At 39.1% G+C, this 19569-nt stretch overlaps 2 protein-coding genes across 3 annotated transcripts in view; both read right to left on the bottom strand.

The window, feature by feature from the left end:
- LOC132822427 (NCK-interacting protein with SH3 domain-like) overlaps nt 1–19569 on the bottom strand; it is a 230825-nt gene that overhangs the window by 170755 nt on the left and 40501 nt on the right. The gene's annotated exons all lie outside the window — the stretch shown is intronic.
- The window catches only part of LOC132822428 (uncharacterized), a 40868-nt gene continuing 30730 nt past the window's right edge, over nt 9432–19569 (bottom strand). For both annotated transcript variants that reach the window (XM_060835807.1, XM_060835808.1), the window contains 6 exons: nt 15651–15787; nt 14298–14519; nt 13472–13778; nt 12838–13086; nt 12348–12496; nt 9432–12253 (listed from right to left, as the gene is read on the bottom strand). In XM_060835807.1, the coding sequence (XP_060691790.1) occupies nt 12040–12253; nt 12348–12496; nt 12838–13086; nt 13472–13778; nt 14298–14519; nt 15651–15787 (1278 nt within the window). In that variant the 3' untranslated portion in view covers nt 9432–12039. The remainder of the gene's footprint in view (nt 12254–12347; nt 12497–12837; nt 13087–13471; nt 13779–14297; nt 14520–15650; nt 15788–19569) is intronic.

Below are 19569 nucleotides of genomic sequence, written 5' to 3'. Positions count from 1 at the left end.
CGTAGCTTCCTTAGAGGAAAGGACAGGAAAAACCATAGAATCCCTACAGTGTGGAAACAGGCCATTCAGCTCAACTAGCCCACACCAACCCTCTGAAGACCATCCCTCCCAGAACTATCCACCTGCCCTATCCCTGCAACCCTGCATTTCCCATGGCTAACGCACCTAACCTAGACATCTCTGGACACTATGGGTAATTTAGCATGGCCAGGCCACCTCATCTGCACATTTTTGGACTATGGGAAGAAACCGGAGCACCCCAGTGGAAACCCATGCAGTTTTGGGGAGAACGTGCAAACTCCACACAGACAGGATGGAATTAAACACAGGTCCCTGGCATTGAGAGGCAGCAGTGCTAACCACTGAGCCATGATGCTTAAAGGACATTACAATGATGAGTACATAACAAGAAAATACTTTAAGAGCATGAGACACAGAAACAGAAACAGAGACAGAGACGGAGAAAAAGAGAGATTTTAATAGTGGCTCTACTGCATAACTATTGACCAAATTAAAGAATGTAGCTGCTAGACTGGGCTTGAGGTATATGAGAGAATTAACCAGGTAGTGGTGGTAATGTTTTTTTGGGGGGGGAGGGGGATGTAGAAGGAAATAGGGGAGTTGTTGGAAAAATATATACTTGACCTCACCTTTACCAATTTGTCTGCCATAGATGTATTTGGTCATAACTGTAGCAGTTACCACAGCGTCCTTATGGAGACAAAAATCACATCTTCACTTTGAGACTGCTCTGCACTGCATTATGTGGCAACATAACCAAGCTGAAAGGGATAGAGTTTGAACAGATCTAGCAATTCAAGACTGAACACCTGAGATGCTGAGTCGTCAGCAGCAGCTGAACTATATTCAACAAACTGTAGCCGCATACCTCAGCACATTCCCCCATTCTTCCAACTTGCCTTGAACCAAGGTTGATCCCCTTGCCTGATGGGAATGGAAAATGTCATAAGCAGTGCCACACATACCGAGAAATGTTTCAACTTGTCGAAGTATCACAAGGGTATCTAAATGCCAAACAGAGAAGCATCATGTGACAGATGAAACTAAGTGATTGTACAATCAACAGGTCATATCAAAACTCTGGAGTCCTGCCATATCCAGGACTGAATGGGGATAGACAATTAAATAACAAGTAGCAGAAAGCGGTTCCATTAATACCGACTTCAATGACTGGAGACATATTAAGTACAAAAGATGGCAGCTGTGGTTGTTGGTGGTCAACCATCTCCAAACAAGGAAGCAGTTTTCAAGACAGCCCATTAGTAGCTGCTGAATCAAGTACCTTTCCTGCATTTTAAGGTCAGAAGCTGGGATTTGTTTTAAAATTGATGACTACACAATGTCCAGTACCATCCACAAATCCTCATGCAGTGCAGCAGTCCATGTCTAACTCCAGTAAGACTTGGACAACATCCAGGTTTGAGCTGACAAGTGAGAATGACACGCACGCCACAAGTGCCAGGCAATGACTAATTCCAACAAGAGAATCTAACTATTTCCCCTTGTCTTTCAATGGTGTTTACATCACTGAATCCTCCATTATCATCATCTGGGGTTATCCATGGATCAGAAACTTCATAGGACCAGTCACATAAATACTGTTAAAAGTAAGTCAGAGGCCTACTTACCACCTGAGCCTCAAAAGGCTGTCTACCTTGTACAAGGCTCAAGTCACACTTTCTTGGATGAGTAAGCTCCAACATCACCCAGGTCAAAGCAACCTGCTCAATTGGTACCCTCATAACCACCCTCAACATTCACTCCCTCAGCACTGTCACACAATGTAGTGTACAGTATCTATAAGATGCACAGCAGCAACGCAACCTCCTTAAACAGCACTTTCGAATCCACAATCACTAACAGCTAGAAGGACAAGAACTGCAGATAAATGGGAACAGCACCAGATCAAAGCTCCTCATCATCCTAACTTGGAAATATATTGTTTTTCCTTCACTGTCACTAGGTCAGTCCTGGAATTCTCTCTGTTATGGCATTGTGGGGCTACATACATCAAATCGTCTGCAGCAATTCAAGGCAGCAGCCCACCAACTCAACAAGGCAATTTCCAGAATGATCAAGCCAGTGACACTCATATCCTATGAATTTTTTTTAAATTATCAAAAATGGCACTGAGGCAACTGTGCACAGATTGGCACCATTGCCCCTTCAATCCAAAATGGCATCAATTCATCATGTGGCAAAAAAGACAGGACATAAGAAAGTGGACACTTTAAAGCCAAGTTAGGCCATCCCATTTTCGTGCTGTATCTGAACATTTCAAAAGGGCAACAGACCACAATATGACCTGCAATTTTTTTAACTATGAAAGAAATGTAGGATTTTAAAAAGTTTTGCTACTCTCAACCTCTTTCATACAGATATCTTTACACGAAGCTCATCAGTTGCTTTGTTCATAAATTGCCTCAGCTTCCACTATTTCATCAAAATACTCAGTTCATTGCCGCAATTCATATGCCAAAGCTTGGAGGTCACTACTGAATCTTTGTTACTAAAGACGGCCATGTAATAGTGATATTCTTGTTTCATTACTATTTGTTTAGTCCCCTTTACACATGGTTAAATGCATTTAATGTAAGGGTATTTGTAGGAGATATTCTGCCACAAGCTTTATGAAAAAAAGGCATCTCACTGTTTGTCTCACCACTGAAATGCACTTAGCAGCTTGAAGTTGCTGCATTTGCACATTAGATGCAAACTAAGCTTGGCACAGTCACATGCTGTCTATTCCAATCTATGTACGTTTTTTAATAATGTGAAAAGTGCTAATTTATACCAGTCAACTTCATTGGCACTAAAGTTGTGGCACCTCATACCTTTGGTTTTAAGTGCTGATGATTTTTTCTTTAAATCAAGAAAATGTTATTGCTATTTTCATTGTTATTTTTCTCCATCTAGATTTGTTTTGTAAACCGATTTGAAATTTAATTCATCCCCAATATACAGTTTCTTCTCAATGCTTGCACTGATAACTATGCAATCTTTCAAATGGATGAAAGAGATAAATAGACAAACACTCTGCTCAAATGCTTACAAATGCCCAGTTTTTTGAACTGGAACATCAGGCATTTACACAAGCTTGGCACACAAAAGTAGTTAGATGTGCAGGGTCAAGACTGACTAATGACATTGATGCAATTACATGTCCAGCCTCAGCAAATAATTTCACATTAGTCTTTCTGCCTGCGGTCCCCCCCTTGACCTTTCAACTCAAAACATAACCATTATCTGTTTATATCAACATACATAATCTCACTTTCACGAACGGAAAAATGCACCACAATCACCACCACATTTGAAATTTAGACAATATGCACGTATCACACTCTATTTTCCCATTCCTGACCAGATGCATATTAAACAATCCAAATAACATCTTTATATTTCATCCCCCTGCCCCAAACATTGCCATACATCAAGTCTGAATAAAGATAACTCCAGGTTTGGCACAAAATGAGAGAGTATTTATCATCTCCATACTTGAGGAAGCAGCAATCTTACTTATACCATCTACCTAATGTTGGAATGTATACCATAACTCAGTTATCCAAATCCAACAAATACTTCAGGGCAGAATTATTTAGTTGGAACTCAACAACATAAACTAAGATGGTCTGAATCAAGTTACCTATAACTCTTCAAAGGTAGAATAAGTCAATTTAACTTTCACAGAGAAACTAAAGGAAGACAACTCAAAATAACAGTTTGCTGCATGAACCACAAACTTTTTTGTTTAATCAAGGATGCAGTTTCAAAGTCTACATTACCATCGTGAGCCCATTCTCAGTTCAGCAGTGACAAGGTGGTCAAATGGATGCAATCCACAGTTATCCATATACCTTACTGTGACAGTTAACTGCTGGCAATAGACTACTCTCAAAGCATCTTCTGTTGCTCTAGGCTTCTTGTTCCATTTAATTCAGTTTGCAGAACAAAAATTATCCTAGCTGTGCAGTGGATGGGGTGTACATGGGTTTCAGCAAGGCTTTTGACAAGGTTCCCCATAGTAGGCTCATTCACAAAGTAAGGAGGCACAGGATACAGGGAAATCTGACTGTCTGGATACAGAATTGACTGGTCTACAGAAAACAGAGGGTGGTGGTTGATGAAGAGTATTCAGCCTGGAGCTCGGTGACCAGTGGTGTCCCACAGGGATCTGTTCTGGCACCTCTGCTCTTTGTGATTTTTATAGATAACTTGGATGAGCAAGTGGAAGGGTGGGTTAGTTAGTTTGGCAATGACATGAAGGTTGGTGGAGTTGTGGATAATGTGAAGGACTGTTGTATGTTGCAAGGGGACATTAACAGAATGCAGCATTGGACTGAAAAGTGTCAGATGGAGTTCAACCTGGAAACGTGGGAAGTCATTCACTTTGGAAGGTCGAATTTGGATGCAGAACACAGTGTTAAAGGCAGGATTCTTGACAGCGTGGAGGAACAGAAGGATCTTGGAATCCATGTCCATAGATCCCTCAAAGTTGCCACACAGGTTGATAGGGTTGTTAAGGCGTATGGTGTAATGGCTTTTATTAGCAGGAGGATTGAGTTTTAAGAGTCGCAAGGTTATGCTGCGGCTCTATAGAGACCTGATTAGACCACACTTGGAATATAGTGTTCAGTTCTGGTTGCCTCATTATAGGAAGGAGCTTTAAAGAGGGCACAGAGGAGATTTACCTGGACTGGAGGGCATGTCTTATGAAGAAAAGTTGGGGGAGCTAGAGCTTTTCTCATTCGAGAGATGGAGGATGAGAGGTGACTTGATAGAGGTGTTCAAGATGATGAGAGGTACAGATAGAATGGATAGCCAGAGACTTATTCCGATGGTGGAAATGGTTATCGTGAGGAGGCATAATTTTAAGGTAATTGGAAGAAGGTTTACAGATGTCAGAAGTAGGTTTATTACACAGAGAGGGGTGGGTGGGTGGAATGCACTACCAACAGTGGTACTGGAGTCAGATGCATCAGGGACATTTAAGTCTTGGACAGACATATGAAAGATAATGAAGGCTATGTAGGTTAGTTTGGTCTCAAAGTAGAATTCAGAGGCTTGCTGCCACAATATCAAGGGTCAAGGGGCCAACAGGGCAGTACTGTTCTGATTCTGTTTTGAAACAAGTCTAAACCATCACAATCATCATTCTTGGATCTTCTAACTGAGCACTGTGCCTCACATCTGCATTCCATTCTTTGCATTCTGGAAACTTTCAGTATCCCTTGCAGTCAACAGATCTGCACTCAGTAACTTTTTGCTCAACAATTGTTCTCATGCACCAGTACTCAGATCTGTGTAACATAGAGACGATCATATCTCAAAAAGGGTTTTCTGCACAAACTGCATTCCTGAAATGAAAATCTTATTTCCAGTTATTTGTTCTTGGCAAACACACTTCAACTTTCTGTCCACAGTAAATTCACATAGTGTTCCAGCATCTGTAGTACTTCTGCCTAGTTTGCACCATGTGAAACAGAAGGATCATTAACTGCATTATAGGGGAGCAACCAGTAATACACTTTATTAAAGTACTTCGATGGCTATGAAGATTTCTCTATATTTGTAATGGAGCTCACCACAAAAATACCAGCTTGCAGCTTCAGAATCTGGTCATTGTGTCATGGTGGGTTATCTTTTCTACACGGTGATGTGGAGGGGCCGGTGTTGGACTGGGGTAGACAAAGTTAAAAGTCACACAACACCAGGTGTACTTCCAAATAAATCTGTTGGACTATACCCTGATGTTGTGATTTTTACGTTTTTCCACACTAGTCACTCCAAAAGCTCCTAAAAGCTATTGAAAATTGAAACTATTGAAAGTATAGCTTTAAGAAACAATTTTGAACAGGTACAAAGGATAATTTGTTCTTCATTTTAAAGGCTTGAGCGTGCAGTCAATATATTTTTGCCATAGACTTCTGACACAAAACAGGATCAGGACTGTACAGTGAGTTGGTATAACGTATCCCAATTTCTCAAAATAGAGAAACCAGTTTCATTAACAACTCATCCCTATTCTTATGTAATTGAGAAAAGCAAGACAACTGGAAGAGGAGATTCATACAAACATCTAGAAATTCAAATCTAAACATACACTAAGTCATCTCTTGGAAGTCACCTGGTTCATGCACCTGGTTTATTTTCAAAACACACTGAATTCTGAAGCCATATTTTGCTTGTACTGTATCGACAGTTAAAGGGGTAAATTAGTCCAAATGCTTCCACTTGAAATCTAGAAATTCAAACTGCTCAGGAGTAGAAATGAATGCTTGTGAGAAAGGCAAACAGTATTTGTCTTGGTGCAACGCTGTTACCTCGAACCAAAAAGCCCAAATAAAAAGTCAGGCTGCACAAGTGAGCACAAGGTTCTAGTTTCTTACTGCTAATACTGTACCTGTGATGAACAAATAAAAGGAAGAGATAGGCAATATAAAATTAAAGGGGGTGATGAGTAACTGTGAAGCAAGACAAATTGAGAGGCTGAATCAGGAAAAACAACCAGTTTTGGGGAAGGAATGCATTTTATCACTAGCAGATACAACCAGCAATACAGTGGACCAGAAAAGCAGTGGAGGCTAATTCCATTCATGCATTCAACAGGGCATTGGATGATTCTTTGGATAGAAATGATGTACAGAGATATGGGGGGAAAAGCAGGAGATTTTGGAACACTCATTCCTCCATGGACTGCTGGCTCTCTTCAGCAACACGATACTACCATAGGAGATTTGTTTTCTCCCTCGCTTCACTGTCCACTTCTGTCTCCCATAAAGGCAAGATTGGATCAATCAACAATCTTCCTGTGGATAATCAACATTAACGCAATCTGTGTAATGTCACATTTAATGTCCACCCTTGGTGAAAACAAAGTTAGTTTTCACCAAAGATGCAAGCTTTCTGCATTATTTAACTCAATTTTACCATCTGCCACAGCAGGATTCAAGTTCGACTGGCATGCTTGTCCCAAAATTAACCATACACCATTCCTTACTTAACAGCACCTTTGCAGTATTACTCATACGTGCACAGCTATTAGAATTCAAGACTACGTATAATTTTGTATAGATATAATTTACTATGTTAAAAAACCCTTATATATTTTCATGTTTTGTAAAACCTTTATTTCATTTTTGCCAGCTACTTTTACCGGCTTTTGCAATATAAATTACTGACCACATTGAGATAATGGAAATGGCCCTGGTCAATATGGATATGCTCACCAATTCAAAACTACAGTAAACTTGCAAAACTGATTCATTTGAAATACCATAGATGTTTCCGGAGAACTATTCTAGCATAATGGCATGTAATATTTTGAACCTGTGCACACAAATCCTTCCCTTCATTTTGTATTCCAAACCCTAATGATTTCTGGCTGCTGACAATGTTCAGACAAGATTAGATTCCCAACAGTGCGGAAACAAGCCCTTCGGCCCAACAAGTCCACACCGAACCTTCGAACAGTAACCTACCCAGACCCATTTCCCTCTTACTAATGCCCCTAGCAGTATGGGCAATTTACCATGGCCAATTCACCTGACCTGCATATCTTTGGACTGTGGGAGGAAAGCCACACAAACACGGGGGGAATGTGCAAACCCATACAGACGGTCACTCAAGGCTGAGAATCAAACCTGGGACCCTGGTGCTGTGAGGCAGCAGTGCTATCCACTGAGCCACCATGCCATCCCCAACTAAGGCAACTTCACATGGAAGAAATAGAAATTAAAATTCAGCTTTGAGCAAAATGCTACAGAGGATAAGGGAGAATTCTCAAAATCTTAAATCAGAACTCATTCACATAGAATCATTACTTCACCAAAATGGAGGCTCTCTGCACATCAAAGCAGCACGCTGAAGAAACCTTTCTTTGAAACTCACTGTGCCATGATTAGTAATAAATTTATGAAATGTCTGAGCTTACCTGAATCTCAGTTTTGAATTCCACCATGCCAGTGAAGGGCTTCAACTATCTAATCAATTCCGTGAATGCACTGGCACCAACCCCACGCTGCCTGCATCAGCCCCCTAGCACCAACCCCGCTCCTCCTCCCCAGCATAAAGCCGGTCACTGCCCACTTACTTCCAGTACCAACCTGTCACTGTTCACACCTGGCCCCAGCCCAATATGTGCAGCCCCACTGACACCAGCCATCACATAACCACATTTGAGAATTACAGTCTTCAAAATACACCAAGTGTGTGCCCATTTCAAATTGTAGTGGTTTTAAATTTCATATTGTATGTACCTATTACTCTCCCTCAGTGCTGACACAAAATACACTAAATTTTACTTCAGACTCCAAACTGAGCAACATCCTACAGGAATGGCTGGTCCATTTCCCAATTATAAACGTGCTCAAATAGTTCAGAAAGTACTGCCACAGCCTTGCTAGGTGACGAAGAACCATGACTTTAGCTAATACAATAAGTTAGACCAGTTTGAGCCCCAACTTTAAATAGTAAGTTGATGCATTAAATTTAACATATTCTGTGTAAACGAAAGCACTACAAATAATGTGAACAAAGTAATTATGTTTACCTAATGCTCTCAGTGGGTATCAATCCCAGTTGTTTATCCATCCTCGTTATACTAAAGATGCTTAAAATGTTGAACTTTTTACAAAGACTATGAAAATACCCAGGAAAAAGTGAGGTCTGCAGATGCTGGAGATCAGAGCCGAAAATGTGTTGCTGGTTAAAGCGCAGCAGGTCAGGCAGCATCCAAGGAACAGAAAATTCGACGTTTCGGGCATAAGCCCTTCATCAGGAATGAGGAAAATTCCTCATTCCTGATGAAGGGCTTATGCCCGAAATGTCGAATTTCCTGTTCCTTGGATGCTGCCTGACCTGCTGCGCTTTAACCAGCAACACATTTTCAGCTATGAAAATACCCACAAGATTCAAAATAGTTACTGAACTAAGGACATATTACTCAAAAAGGCAAAATGTCTTACCAACTTTCTAAAACGTATGAACTGTCTACAACAGACATTGAAAAACTTAGTCATGTTCACTTTTTTTATTCATTTTAAAACTGCTCAATGAGCACATCACATTCTTCTCCAGATTAAAAATAAAAGGTTGAGAGAAACCAATTAAGAGTTTCATGGCTGAGAAACAGGAGGTAGACAATTATGACGACTAGATAGAACGGGATTCTGCTGACACAAAAAGTGGCCATTCAGTCCATTATACATGCATTACCTGGACTGCAGTATTCACTCAACTGCCTTAATGGCCTAACCAGATGAACTGTTTAAACACAAGGCACAAAAATGAAATTTATCAGATCACTGACAGTGCATCAGGCTTGGTTCTCCTTCAGCCAGGATCTAGAGTTAGGGAGTCATTTAAAAAAAGAATGTGTGTGCAGCTTGAATTCATCACATCCAAAAGGATTTCCTTTAACAAACTTAACATCTTTATTTTCTTTAGACCAACAGCAGCCTGTATACAGTACAAAAACGCAATACAATCAATTCAAGTGAAGCACAGCCACATACCTGGTCCAAGTGTAATTTTGATCCAAGCACAGAATTCTAAACGCATTACATCACTTTCCATCTCCCAAATAAACAGAATACCAATTCCAAGCATAATTTTTAAATGCATCATCCTGCTCCAAGCATAATATTTCCTCAATTATATCCATTTTCAGTGCTCAGCACACTGTATACTGTCAATCCATTTCCAATTTTCACCTAAACAACAACACGTTAGTAATTCAATGAAAACCACATTAGCACCTTCTTGAATAAAGTTCTTTTGTCACTTAAGTGTAAATGTGCAATGTTCAGATTAGTATTAAATGCACAATGATCGAATGAATGGTCGGTGGCAAAAATACTACAAATGGATCATGCAGTCTATAGAAATCTTGCTACAGTAAATTTTTGGCAACCTAGTGTTATAGTGACTATCTGCATAATTTTTAAAGTGACACTGAACATAGGTCATAAACTGAAGATTTTCACAACTAGAATTTACTTAAGTAAGCAGCATCAGAAAATAATGGACACATTTACTACCAAACCCAATGTGCTATACCAGTTTATATTAAGCAAGCCAAAGCAGTACTTTAGGAATAGACATAAGGAAAGCAAAATAAAATGGGATGAGGATATCCAAGAACAAGTATCAGTCCAATCATTTCACAAGTAAAAGTGCAACACTAAATAAGGTGCCCAATTACAAAAGAGATCAAGTAATTAAAAACAGTATGGAAAAAGAAGAGTCAATAAAAACACAATCACACAGACATGGACTACAATCAAAAACCCTGTTCTGACTTCATCATTGGAGTAAAGAGAAGATGCTCAGATGTGTGCTGATTTGAGAAAATAACTAAACAGTTTGCACAGAAGGTTATGCCATCTGAGATTACAATTTGACAGCATGCAGTTTATAATCCAAGTGGAGCTTGTATGATACATTGTACATCCAACATAGGTTGGAAGAATCACACAACCCTCTTCACCGTATCTTCAAAAACAGACTCTTCCTAATGGATCTCCTTTGCAGGAAGGCTCAATGAGTCACCTGCTTCACATGAAGCAGTGCACGGAACTTCAGCTATTCACAGTTCCTTTTTCCCCAGTTCCTGGGCTACTGTTAGAGATCGCATAAATAACCAACTCCATACAGGTACACAATGGTCATCAAGCTGTAATATTAGGAAGATCAACAGAGGCAAAGTGAAAAGGGGTGACGAACGATTAGCAATTATTTGCACTCAAAATTCTGGAGTTCACCAAAAGCAGCAGAGTAGCCTGGATCAAAAGTCTGGAACTAATGAGAAAGCAAAATGGATAAATGATAAATAAAGGAGTCTTTTACTGCACAGGATACAAACAGATTAAATCACTGAAGGGCAGGATAGGAAATGAGCCCCACTGACCTGTCAATACAAATCACAGCTCTAGCTTTATTTGAAGGTTTGACATAGACCCTGTCTAGGGACGTTTGTTTCCTGTAAGCTTCTTTTGAGATACATAACCTGTACTGTACTACAAATAATAAAAGTACAGAGGGTTTTTTTATACTGATCTATGCACACAAGACATCTGAACATTCATAAAAGTGAAACCTTTTGTAAAAAGTGGTATTTGTTTCTAAAAAAAAGTTGCCGATGCCAATGGCATTGACTGCTCAGATAAAAGCCAGAGCTTCCCCTTTCTGCATTATATACAGGAAGCAGAGCTCTGAAACTCCCTGAAGTAGTATACAGCTGCCTCATCAAAAAATAAAATTAAATACAAGCTTTTGATATTTGGAAATCATATTAACTGCTACATTTTAAAGCATCACTCAAATGGAATAATCCAATATGAAGTTTCACTCTTTGCACAAACATTCCCAACACTTTGTATCACACTTTTAGAAAGTATGAAATACAAAAACCGATCTTGACTTTGAATCCCCAAATACTTTAGTGTACTATTAGACACATTAGCTTTCCAAGGAGATTTAGATCATAACTCTTATAGGCTGCCACTTCATACCTAATCTGTGTTCAAGCCTCACTGCACCAATCCTGCAAACCACGGCAGCTGAAATACACCTTGAACTTATCACATCCAGTCATTTTACAGTCAATGACTGTTTAAGCATCTCAGAAAGCTAGTGAGTGTCAAGGGTTTTTTTTTATTAAAAAGGTACCAAATGCCAGAGTTATGATAACCCAGCTGTATTTAAACTAACGTATAAAAATCCCATTTTATTAATTCCTTATTGTATGATTGACATGCCATGACATGGAAGCATGTTGTGTTGGACTATCAATCGGGAATAAAGGAACAGTATACAGAATACTGGGAGATGCCTTTTATTTTAGGCAATGTAATGTAATGTAAGGCAAATGTAATGTAATGTAAGGCAAATGTACATTTCTTTGTAATACAATTACAAACAACATAGCACCAACAGAGAATCACGAGTTAACAAAGAAATCGGATTTTTCCCTTTCTGTCATGCATGTCCAAGGACACTGGTCAGCAGCACTCATTTTCACTCTGAGTCAGACAAAGGATCTGCATCCGATTCGGTCGAATCAGATTCAGTTTTGGATTCTTCCCCTCTTCTCCATTCTTTGAGAAGAAGCCTCCATTGTTCAGCTTGTAGCCATGCAGCATAGGCTGCATCTAAATAATCCTGCCTGTCTTCAGGTTTTTCCAGGCAAAGCCTGAGCAACTGATCCAGTTGGTCTGACGTAAGCCGATTCCTTCAGGAGAAACCAAGAAATAAAATTTAAAATTTTCAAATACTAATAAACCACATACAGAATAACTGCCAGTCAATTACAACCTAACTGTTACCTGTATTTGTTTTTTATCAAGTTCACAGACGTAAACCCTGTATCAGGTTCAGCAGTCGATGCTGACATCACTACACAAACTTCGGATAGTATTGAGAAGTTCGGATATTCTTTTCTCCACATATCAGAATGGGCCAAATCAATGCACACCTTTGGGGGGGGGGGGAAGAAACAAGGATTAGGATAGGGAAGATAATGAAAAAAAGTTCATTCTTTCTCTTGTTATTCAAATATCTTGTGAAGACTTGAAAATATTTTCCATGTGGGAGCTGCAAATGACTTGTTCTTTTTCATACAAAACCACATTTCTATAAAGATATCAAATATTACAGAACTCTAGATCAGAATTTCTCAGTAGCAGGTCTAGAATATAATTTTCTTCTCTTTTCATACTTTGCATGCAATAATCATAACATTAATACTACATTACACTAGAATTAATACAAGTACTTAATCTACATAATGTAAAGATATTCTAAAACTTTGCTTACTTCATCCAAACTCTCTCCTTTTCTGGATGCAATTAAGTATTTCATCTGATCCCACTCTGCAACTAGATCTTTTCCATCGTTTGAAAGTAGGTCTGAAAAATGATTCTGGAGAGCTGCTGCTTCACTATTGCCATATTGAGCCAGTTTCTCTGGATCAGAAGGAATCCTATCTGGATCTAGGATACGAAAAGCTCGGATGATTGCATTATCAGGGAACCTCTCCTTCAGACTGTCAACAATATTCTTCACCTAATAAAAACAAAACAAGCAATAATCAAGACAAGCTAAAGAGTTGTTATACAGTAAAACATCAACTCCATTAACCCATTTTTGCTAATGATCAGTTTTTACTGAACTATAACTAACCCAGGGGCCTGTCTCACAGTACTTAGAACAGCTGTGAATCTCTGGGCTTTTCTATACCAGAGTGTTGTAGATGCTTAACAGTGAGTATATTAAAGGCTGAGGCAAGAGAGACATTTTGCAGTCCCAGGGAATAGAAGCAGCTAGGAGTGGGCTGGAAAATGGAGTTGTGAGGTTACAATGAATGACAAAAGTAGGCTTGAAAGTCAATACACTATACTCCTGCTTCTATCTTTTCTTGGTAGTGGCATTATTTTTAAAATCTACTAACCAGAGTTTTAACAGAGAGAGCTATCTCATCAGTAGCTTTAGCTGCTGTCTTATGAAGTATAGGTCCATGTGGTTTCCTGGTCATGGGTGGCCGAGAAAGAGCACCACTTTCCAGTAGCTGTATTCCCAATAGAAAGCTGCTCTCCCATAGTATGTTGTTTCCAAGGTACTTGCATTCAAGGAGATTGATTGTAGCTTGAACCCTTTCAGGTACTCTGACTGGATTCACAAATCTTTCTTGAAAAAATAGTGACAGATTGTCCAAGTGGTGGAGAAGATCTCTCAAGAAGAAAATGGCAAGTAGAATGCTGTAAACATAAAGAGAGAAAGAGAGACATTTCACAAAAAGAGGATCTGGTCATCTTAGCTTCAAACTTGCAGTGTAATTGACAGCTTTAGCAATGGCTCAGCTAGTACCACTTCAGCCTGTTAAATCAGTAGGTTGCTGGTTCAAGTCCCGCACGGGAATTTCAGCACAAAATCTAAATTAAAAGGCTAGCCTAGACCACAGGAAGTGCAACAGGATCAGAGGTGCCACCTTTTAGATGAGGCGTTACATCACATTGCCCTCTCAGGTTAGTAGGATATAAAAGACTCCAGATGGGAAAACAACCAAGTGTCTTTGCTTTAGTATTCTGGCCAATAATTATTCCCCAGCAGCACTGAAAAACTAAGTTGTTATCTGTTCATAAAGTAACCTTCACTAATGATGGCAATAAACTAAACTTGTTGCAGTCTGCAAGTAGTAAAATTACAAAGCTCATAACAACCAACTTTAAAAAACACTTTCAAATTCAAATACATGTTAAAAATGAAGAATGTAATACCGAGGCTGTTGAAGTTTGAGGAGGATGCTTTCTGCTGTGATATCATGGTCACTGTAACTCATGTCAGAAAAGTATATGATGAGAGTTTGGTACGATTTGCAAATTGCTTGGATTGCCCTGCCTCGATTTATCCATTTGAGGTGGCAAGCCTTTGCCAGTTTGATGGCATTTGTCTCCAGGACATGAAGAACCTCTTCCAAACCGCTGTGTTTAATAGTGGATCTTTTACAAAATAAAAAAAATTACATGAAATGGTTAACTTTTCATCCATTTTCCAACATAACCAGTTTCTAACATCTAAATATTGGATAACCAAACTCCAACTTCCTGATTGATTTCAAAAATCATCCTCAACATAAATCATCAATATTTGGTCTTCGCAAATAATTTTAATAATACACCAGAATGCTATGGTACAGAAACTGGACTGAAGAAAGGGGATCCATTTTAGGATTCTAATACTCCTCAGAGAGGAAATAATTCTAATTCTTCAAAGATAGTGGTCAAGACAACCGAAAGGAGTCATATTAATCTCAACTTAATCCAGTACAACCCTGCAAAATAACTAGTCATTTTAAAAAAAACAAATGCCTAAAAGTTTGCAGAAGTTGGAAACAGAAGGGGCCATGTTGCAGAGCACTACAGTATTGAACAGTCAAGAGGAAACTTGACTGCAGTGTGTACACACAGCATTAAAAATGGAAACTGCAGGAAACAGACTCTCTAAAATGGAGTCATAAACACTAAAGTTCAATTAAATTTTATGGATTATGGAAGTCCTAGATATAATGCAGGGCAACGTTAAAGAACTTACTGCTAATCTGAAAGAGAAAAATGTAGAAACACAGCAAAGTCTCTGTGCAATGTTAGACCAATACTTTGGACAAGCCCTGCTTGAAGAAGCCAGAACGTTACCTGGCCCATTCACAGTTCAGGGAGCATCTGTGGAGAGAAGAGATCAGCTGAAGTTCCAAGTTCTGCAAGCACAGCTCTCACCAGAAAACAGAGCTGGTTTATATGCTGCAATGGGGGTTGGTTAGCAATGCAGAGTGGCACTAATGGTACAGGCTCAATTCCCATACCAGCTGAGGTCACCAACGAAGGCGCTCCCTTCTCGACCTTGCCTCTTGCCAAAAGGCATGGGGACTCTTGAGTGAAACTCACTTTCACACTTGTGGAGTGACTTCTGGCATTTTCTAAATTAGTTTTCAAACTTCTGCAGTTCATTTTATTTACTGTAGTTGGATTTAGCTAGTAACTAGAAAATTTCCACACTGAAGGTTTGCAAAACAGCTTTCTGTCCACAAACAACTGAAAACCCATTACAATTTCAGCAGAGAAAACCTATTTTACCTGGAAATGTATGCATAGATAGCTTTGAAGCAACCATCTATTTCTTGAAAGAGTGTAATTTCATTGTACGAATCCTTCATGGCCAAAGCCTCTGAATGTACCACAAAATGCTGTCCAAGTAGCCAAGGAATGTCTACCTATAATACAGGTGAGAAATTGCTGAAGTAAAAATCATTGCAGCACCATCCCAAACCTTAAAAGGATATCACTAATGGATGGTGAAACAAAAACAAAACTCCATTTTACCGTAGAAATTTCCTCCAATATGGGAGAATTTATGCTACTGTCTCCGTTTCCACCACAAATCCTATTCCCTATCATATCCCAATGCCTGATTAAGTCTCAGGCCATCTGATGAAAGCCTCAGCCACGGTATGTTACCTGTGGGCTCACTATTAGAACACGCTCCTAGTTGCTTCCTCCTCTGAGAATCTCAGAACTGATACAGTGCATGCAGCCCACTGTGTCAACAATGGCCCTATGAATGAACAAATCCTCTTGTACCATTCTCCCTGTTCTTCTCCATTAACCTGCACATTCAAACTTGTGCTGAATGAATTGCAATTGTTTCTGGTTAAGCAACACTTAGAATTTTAAAATTCTACTCCTGATCTGTAATCCCTCATTGGCCTGGCCCCGTAAACCAGTGTTCTCCTTCCAGCCTTACATCTATCCAAGGTACCTGCTATCCTCCTATTTTGGCCTTTTGTGTATCTGGATTTTAATTTTAATTGCAGCCATATCTGCTATAACGCAGTAGTTCCATTCTCATGTAATCTCATGTTATAAGAAAGTTGCATACTAGCAGCACCATTTAAACTGATTGGATTGGAATTAAATTATAACCAAATACACACTTTAAAAGTTTGTGCTTTAGAAACAGTGCCCCCAACTCACATTAAGAAAATGTGCATTACATCAGAACAACATGTACTCCACTAGTGGCTGTATCTTCAGTTGCCAAGGATGAAAGCTATTGAATTCCAACTGTCATCTTGGTTCTCAGTTTGTCTCTGAAGATTATTCTAAAACATTTCTGATATGCTAAGCTTTCTGTCCTCATACCTCCTTACATGGAGGAGTGCTAAATGCTGTTTTGGTCATTTCAAGCGCTTCCAGATATTTTACAAGTTAACTGCTCTCAATAATTATAGCTTGTTTCCAGCGGTTCTACGATAATTGTACACACATCCATTTCAAATAAGTTTTCCAAGTTGATAATTTGCATTGGTATAACACAAAAGTAAATAATACTTATTTGGGAGTACAGAATTTGAGAATTACTGAAAACAATACATATTGTGGAAGTTTTTCATCTCATCAGGATAATTCACAGACATAACAATTCACTGGCAAATTCAACATTAGTTGTGTATGAGAGTGGAATGCTGATAGATTGGCAACTGCACTCGGATTAGCAGAGGCAATTGTCAAGGAGAAGGTACCTATTAATGCTGATTCACATTAACAGGAAGACTTTGTTTCAATTTTGAACAAGGCAAGTTGACTGACTGGTCAGAACATTCTTTGAAGAATGAACCAGTGTTAAAATTCATGGTTGAAATGCAACGCAGACATGATCCCCTCCACACTGTCCCAGTTGAGATATTAGCCATGAGTTTTCTACCACCATCTATCATAAATCTACCTTCACTAATCAATATACATGTGAAGTCACTTCATCTGACAAGGGAGCAGTGCTTTGAAAGCTTCTGAGTTTAAATAAACCTGTTGGACTATAACCTGGTGTTGTGTGACTTCTGATGTTATGCTATAAGACTGACCTTAATTGACAACTTAAATAGAGCCTGAGATTATTTTTTTGGTGTCCTCATGGTGTTGAAGTTTCCTCCCACAGTTCAAAGATGTGCAGGTTAGGTGAATAGGCTGTGCTAAGTTGCCTGTAGTGTTCAGGGATGAGTTGATTAGGTGCATTTGTCAAGGGAAATGTAGAAAAAAAAGGTGAATGAGTGGGTTAAGAAGTGGACTTGTTGGGCCAAATGGCCTGTTTCCACACTGTAGGGATTCTATGATCTATGAAAATATTTTTAGGGGAGTCTGGCCTGGTCCATAACATCAGAAGCCATCCTGAAACATTTTATGAACTTCTCAGCTCATCTATCTTTACCCACCTTACTTTTCCAGCTTCTATGTAGATTAATATCACCATGATTATTGCAATGCTTTTCTGACAAACCCTTTTTGTTTTACTTTCTAGACCCCTCAGCACCTCTGTCTTTACAACCTCTCAAAAAAAAAACCCAAGGAAAAAATTAACTTGTTAAGGTGGCACCATCAGCAAACTTTAAAAACAGCATGCTCTGCAGCCAGAAAGCAAGCTACACTATACCTGGCATCCTGCCAGGAGGTAGGACTAAAGATTGCATCGTATAGATGCCCCTGACTAGTTGTGATCATAATGATTAAATTTTACATTCAGTTTGAGGTAGAGATGGGTGTCAGTTTTTTTCACAAAATTTAAGAATGGTCAATTACCGAGATAAATTATGAAAGTAGGACTAGCTAAAGTGAATTGGCAAATTGGGTTAAAGGTAATAGAGATACAACAGTAGGCACTTAAGGAGATATTTCAAAGTACACATTGGATATATTCTAACTTGCAATAAAAACTCCAAGGGATAGACTCTCCACCTGCGGTTAATTAGAAATGTGACATTAGGTAGTGTAAAATTAAAGAAAAAGATATTATGCAAAACCAGGTATCAGGTCAGAAGATTGGTTGGAATACGGAAGGCAAAGAACAAACAAAAAATTGATAGAAAAGGAAAATTAGTGAATTTCACAAAGCCAGCCAAAATGAAGATGGCAGCAAAAGCTTTTATAAATATTTAAAACTGCTGCTTCTACAGCAAGTTATCAATAATCAAAAAGAAGAAATGGAAGATGAATTAAACAAGCATTTTGCATCAGTCTTCACTTTGGAGGACACAAGTAACATCCCAGAAGCACCGATAAATCAGGAACTGGAAAGGACAGATGAACTCCAAAAAAAATGTGAAAAACAAATAAGTCGTAAAGGGTAAATTGCTGGAAATTGTGTTAATTAAATGGTGAGAGAGTGCAGAGCTTGGAGACACAGGTCAGGACGTACTCATGCAGAAAATGCATAAGGTGAATTGTGCAGGCAAAGTAATTAGAAACATCAATAGAATGCCAACAATTATTGAGAGACAAACCAAACACAAAATGTAAGGAAACTATGCTTCATTTCAGCAATGAAGAGAGGCTGTATAAACTCAGATGAGGCCACAGGATCATAGACATGGAAGTAGAAGCAGGACAATCAATGGAATCATTTGACACTGGACAGGGTCAGGTTGTTTTCACTGAAGCAGTGCAAATTGAAGAGGGCCTGACAGAGGCGCATAAGATTAGGAATGCTATGAACAGGGTGAACAGAAAACAGCTGATTCCCCTTAGTCAAAGAGTTAATTATAAGAGGACATAATTTTAAAAGTGGAAGGCAAAGGGATTAGAGAGGATTTCAGGAAAAGCCTTTTCACCTTGGAGGTGATGGGGATCTAGAATCACTGCCTCGAAGGGTAGTTGAGGGGAGAAACCTCATAACTTACTTGGATAAGCACTTCAACAATCATAACTTTCAAGGTTATGGGATAAGTGAAAGGGCCTCTTCTGTGTTATATGATTCTATGATCCTGTTGTGCCATTTAACTCCGAGGTGTTTAGCAACCTATTGAAACAATATACAAAAACCAGAACTGCTCGACTTCAACAAAACCTGTCTGCTTTAAGACTTGCTTTGCTAACAACTCTATGTTCTGCTGTCTTCAAAACAACTCTATGCACATTTGAATACAGTTCTTTTGCAACAACGGTTGCATTCTTGTGCAACTCCGCGTTATAGAAGCAGCGCTTAAACAGTTAACGATATAATCGC

Source organism: Hemiscyllium ocellatum, chromosome 14 (assembly GCF_020745735.1).
Source record: "Hemiscyllium ocellatum isolate sHemOce1 chromosome 14, sHemOce1.pat.X.cur, whole genome shotgun sequence".
NCBI classification, from domain to species: Eukaryota; Metazoa; Chordata; class Chondrichthyes; order Orectolobiformes; family Hemiscylliidae; genus Hemiscyllium; species Hemiscyllium ocellatum.
The sequence above is the reverse complement of the archived record's forward strand: the minus strand, read 5'-3'. Positions and strand labels throughout refer to the sequence as shown.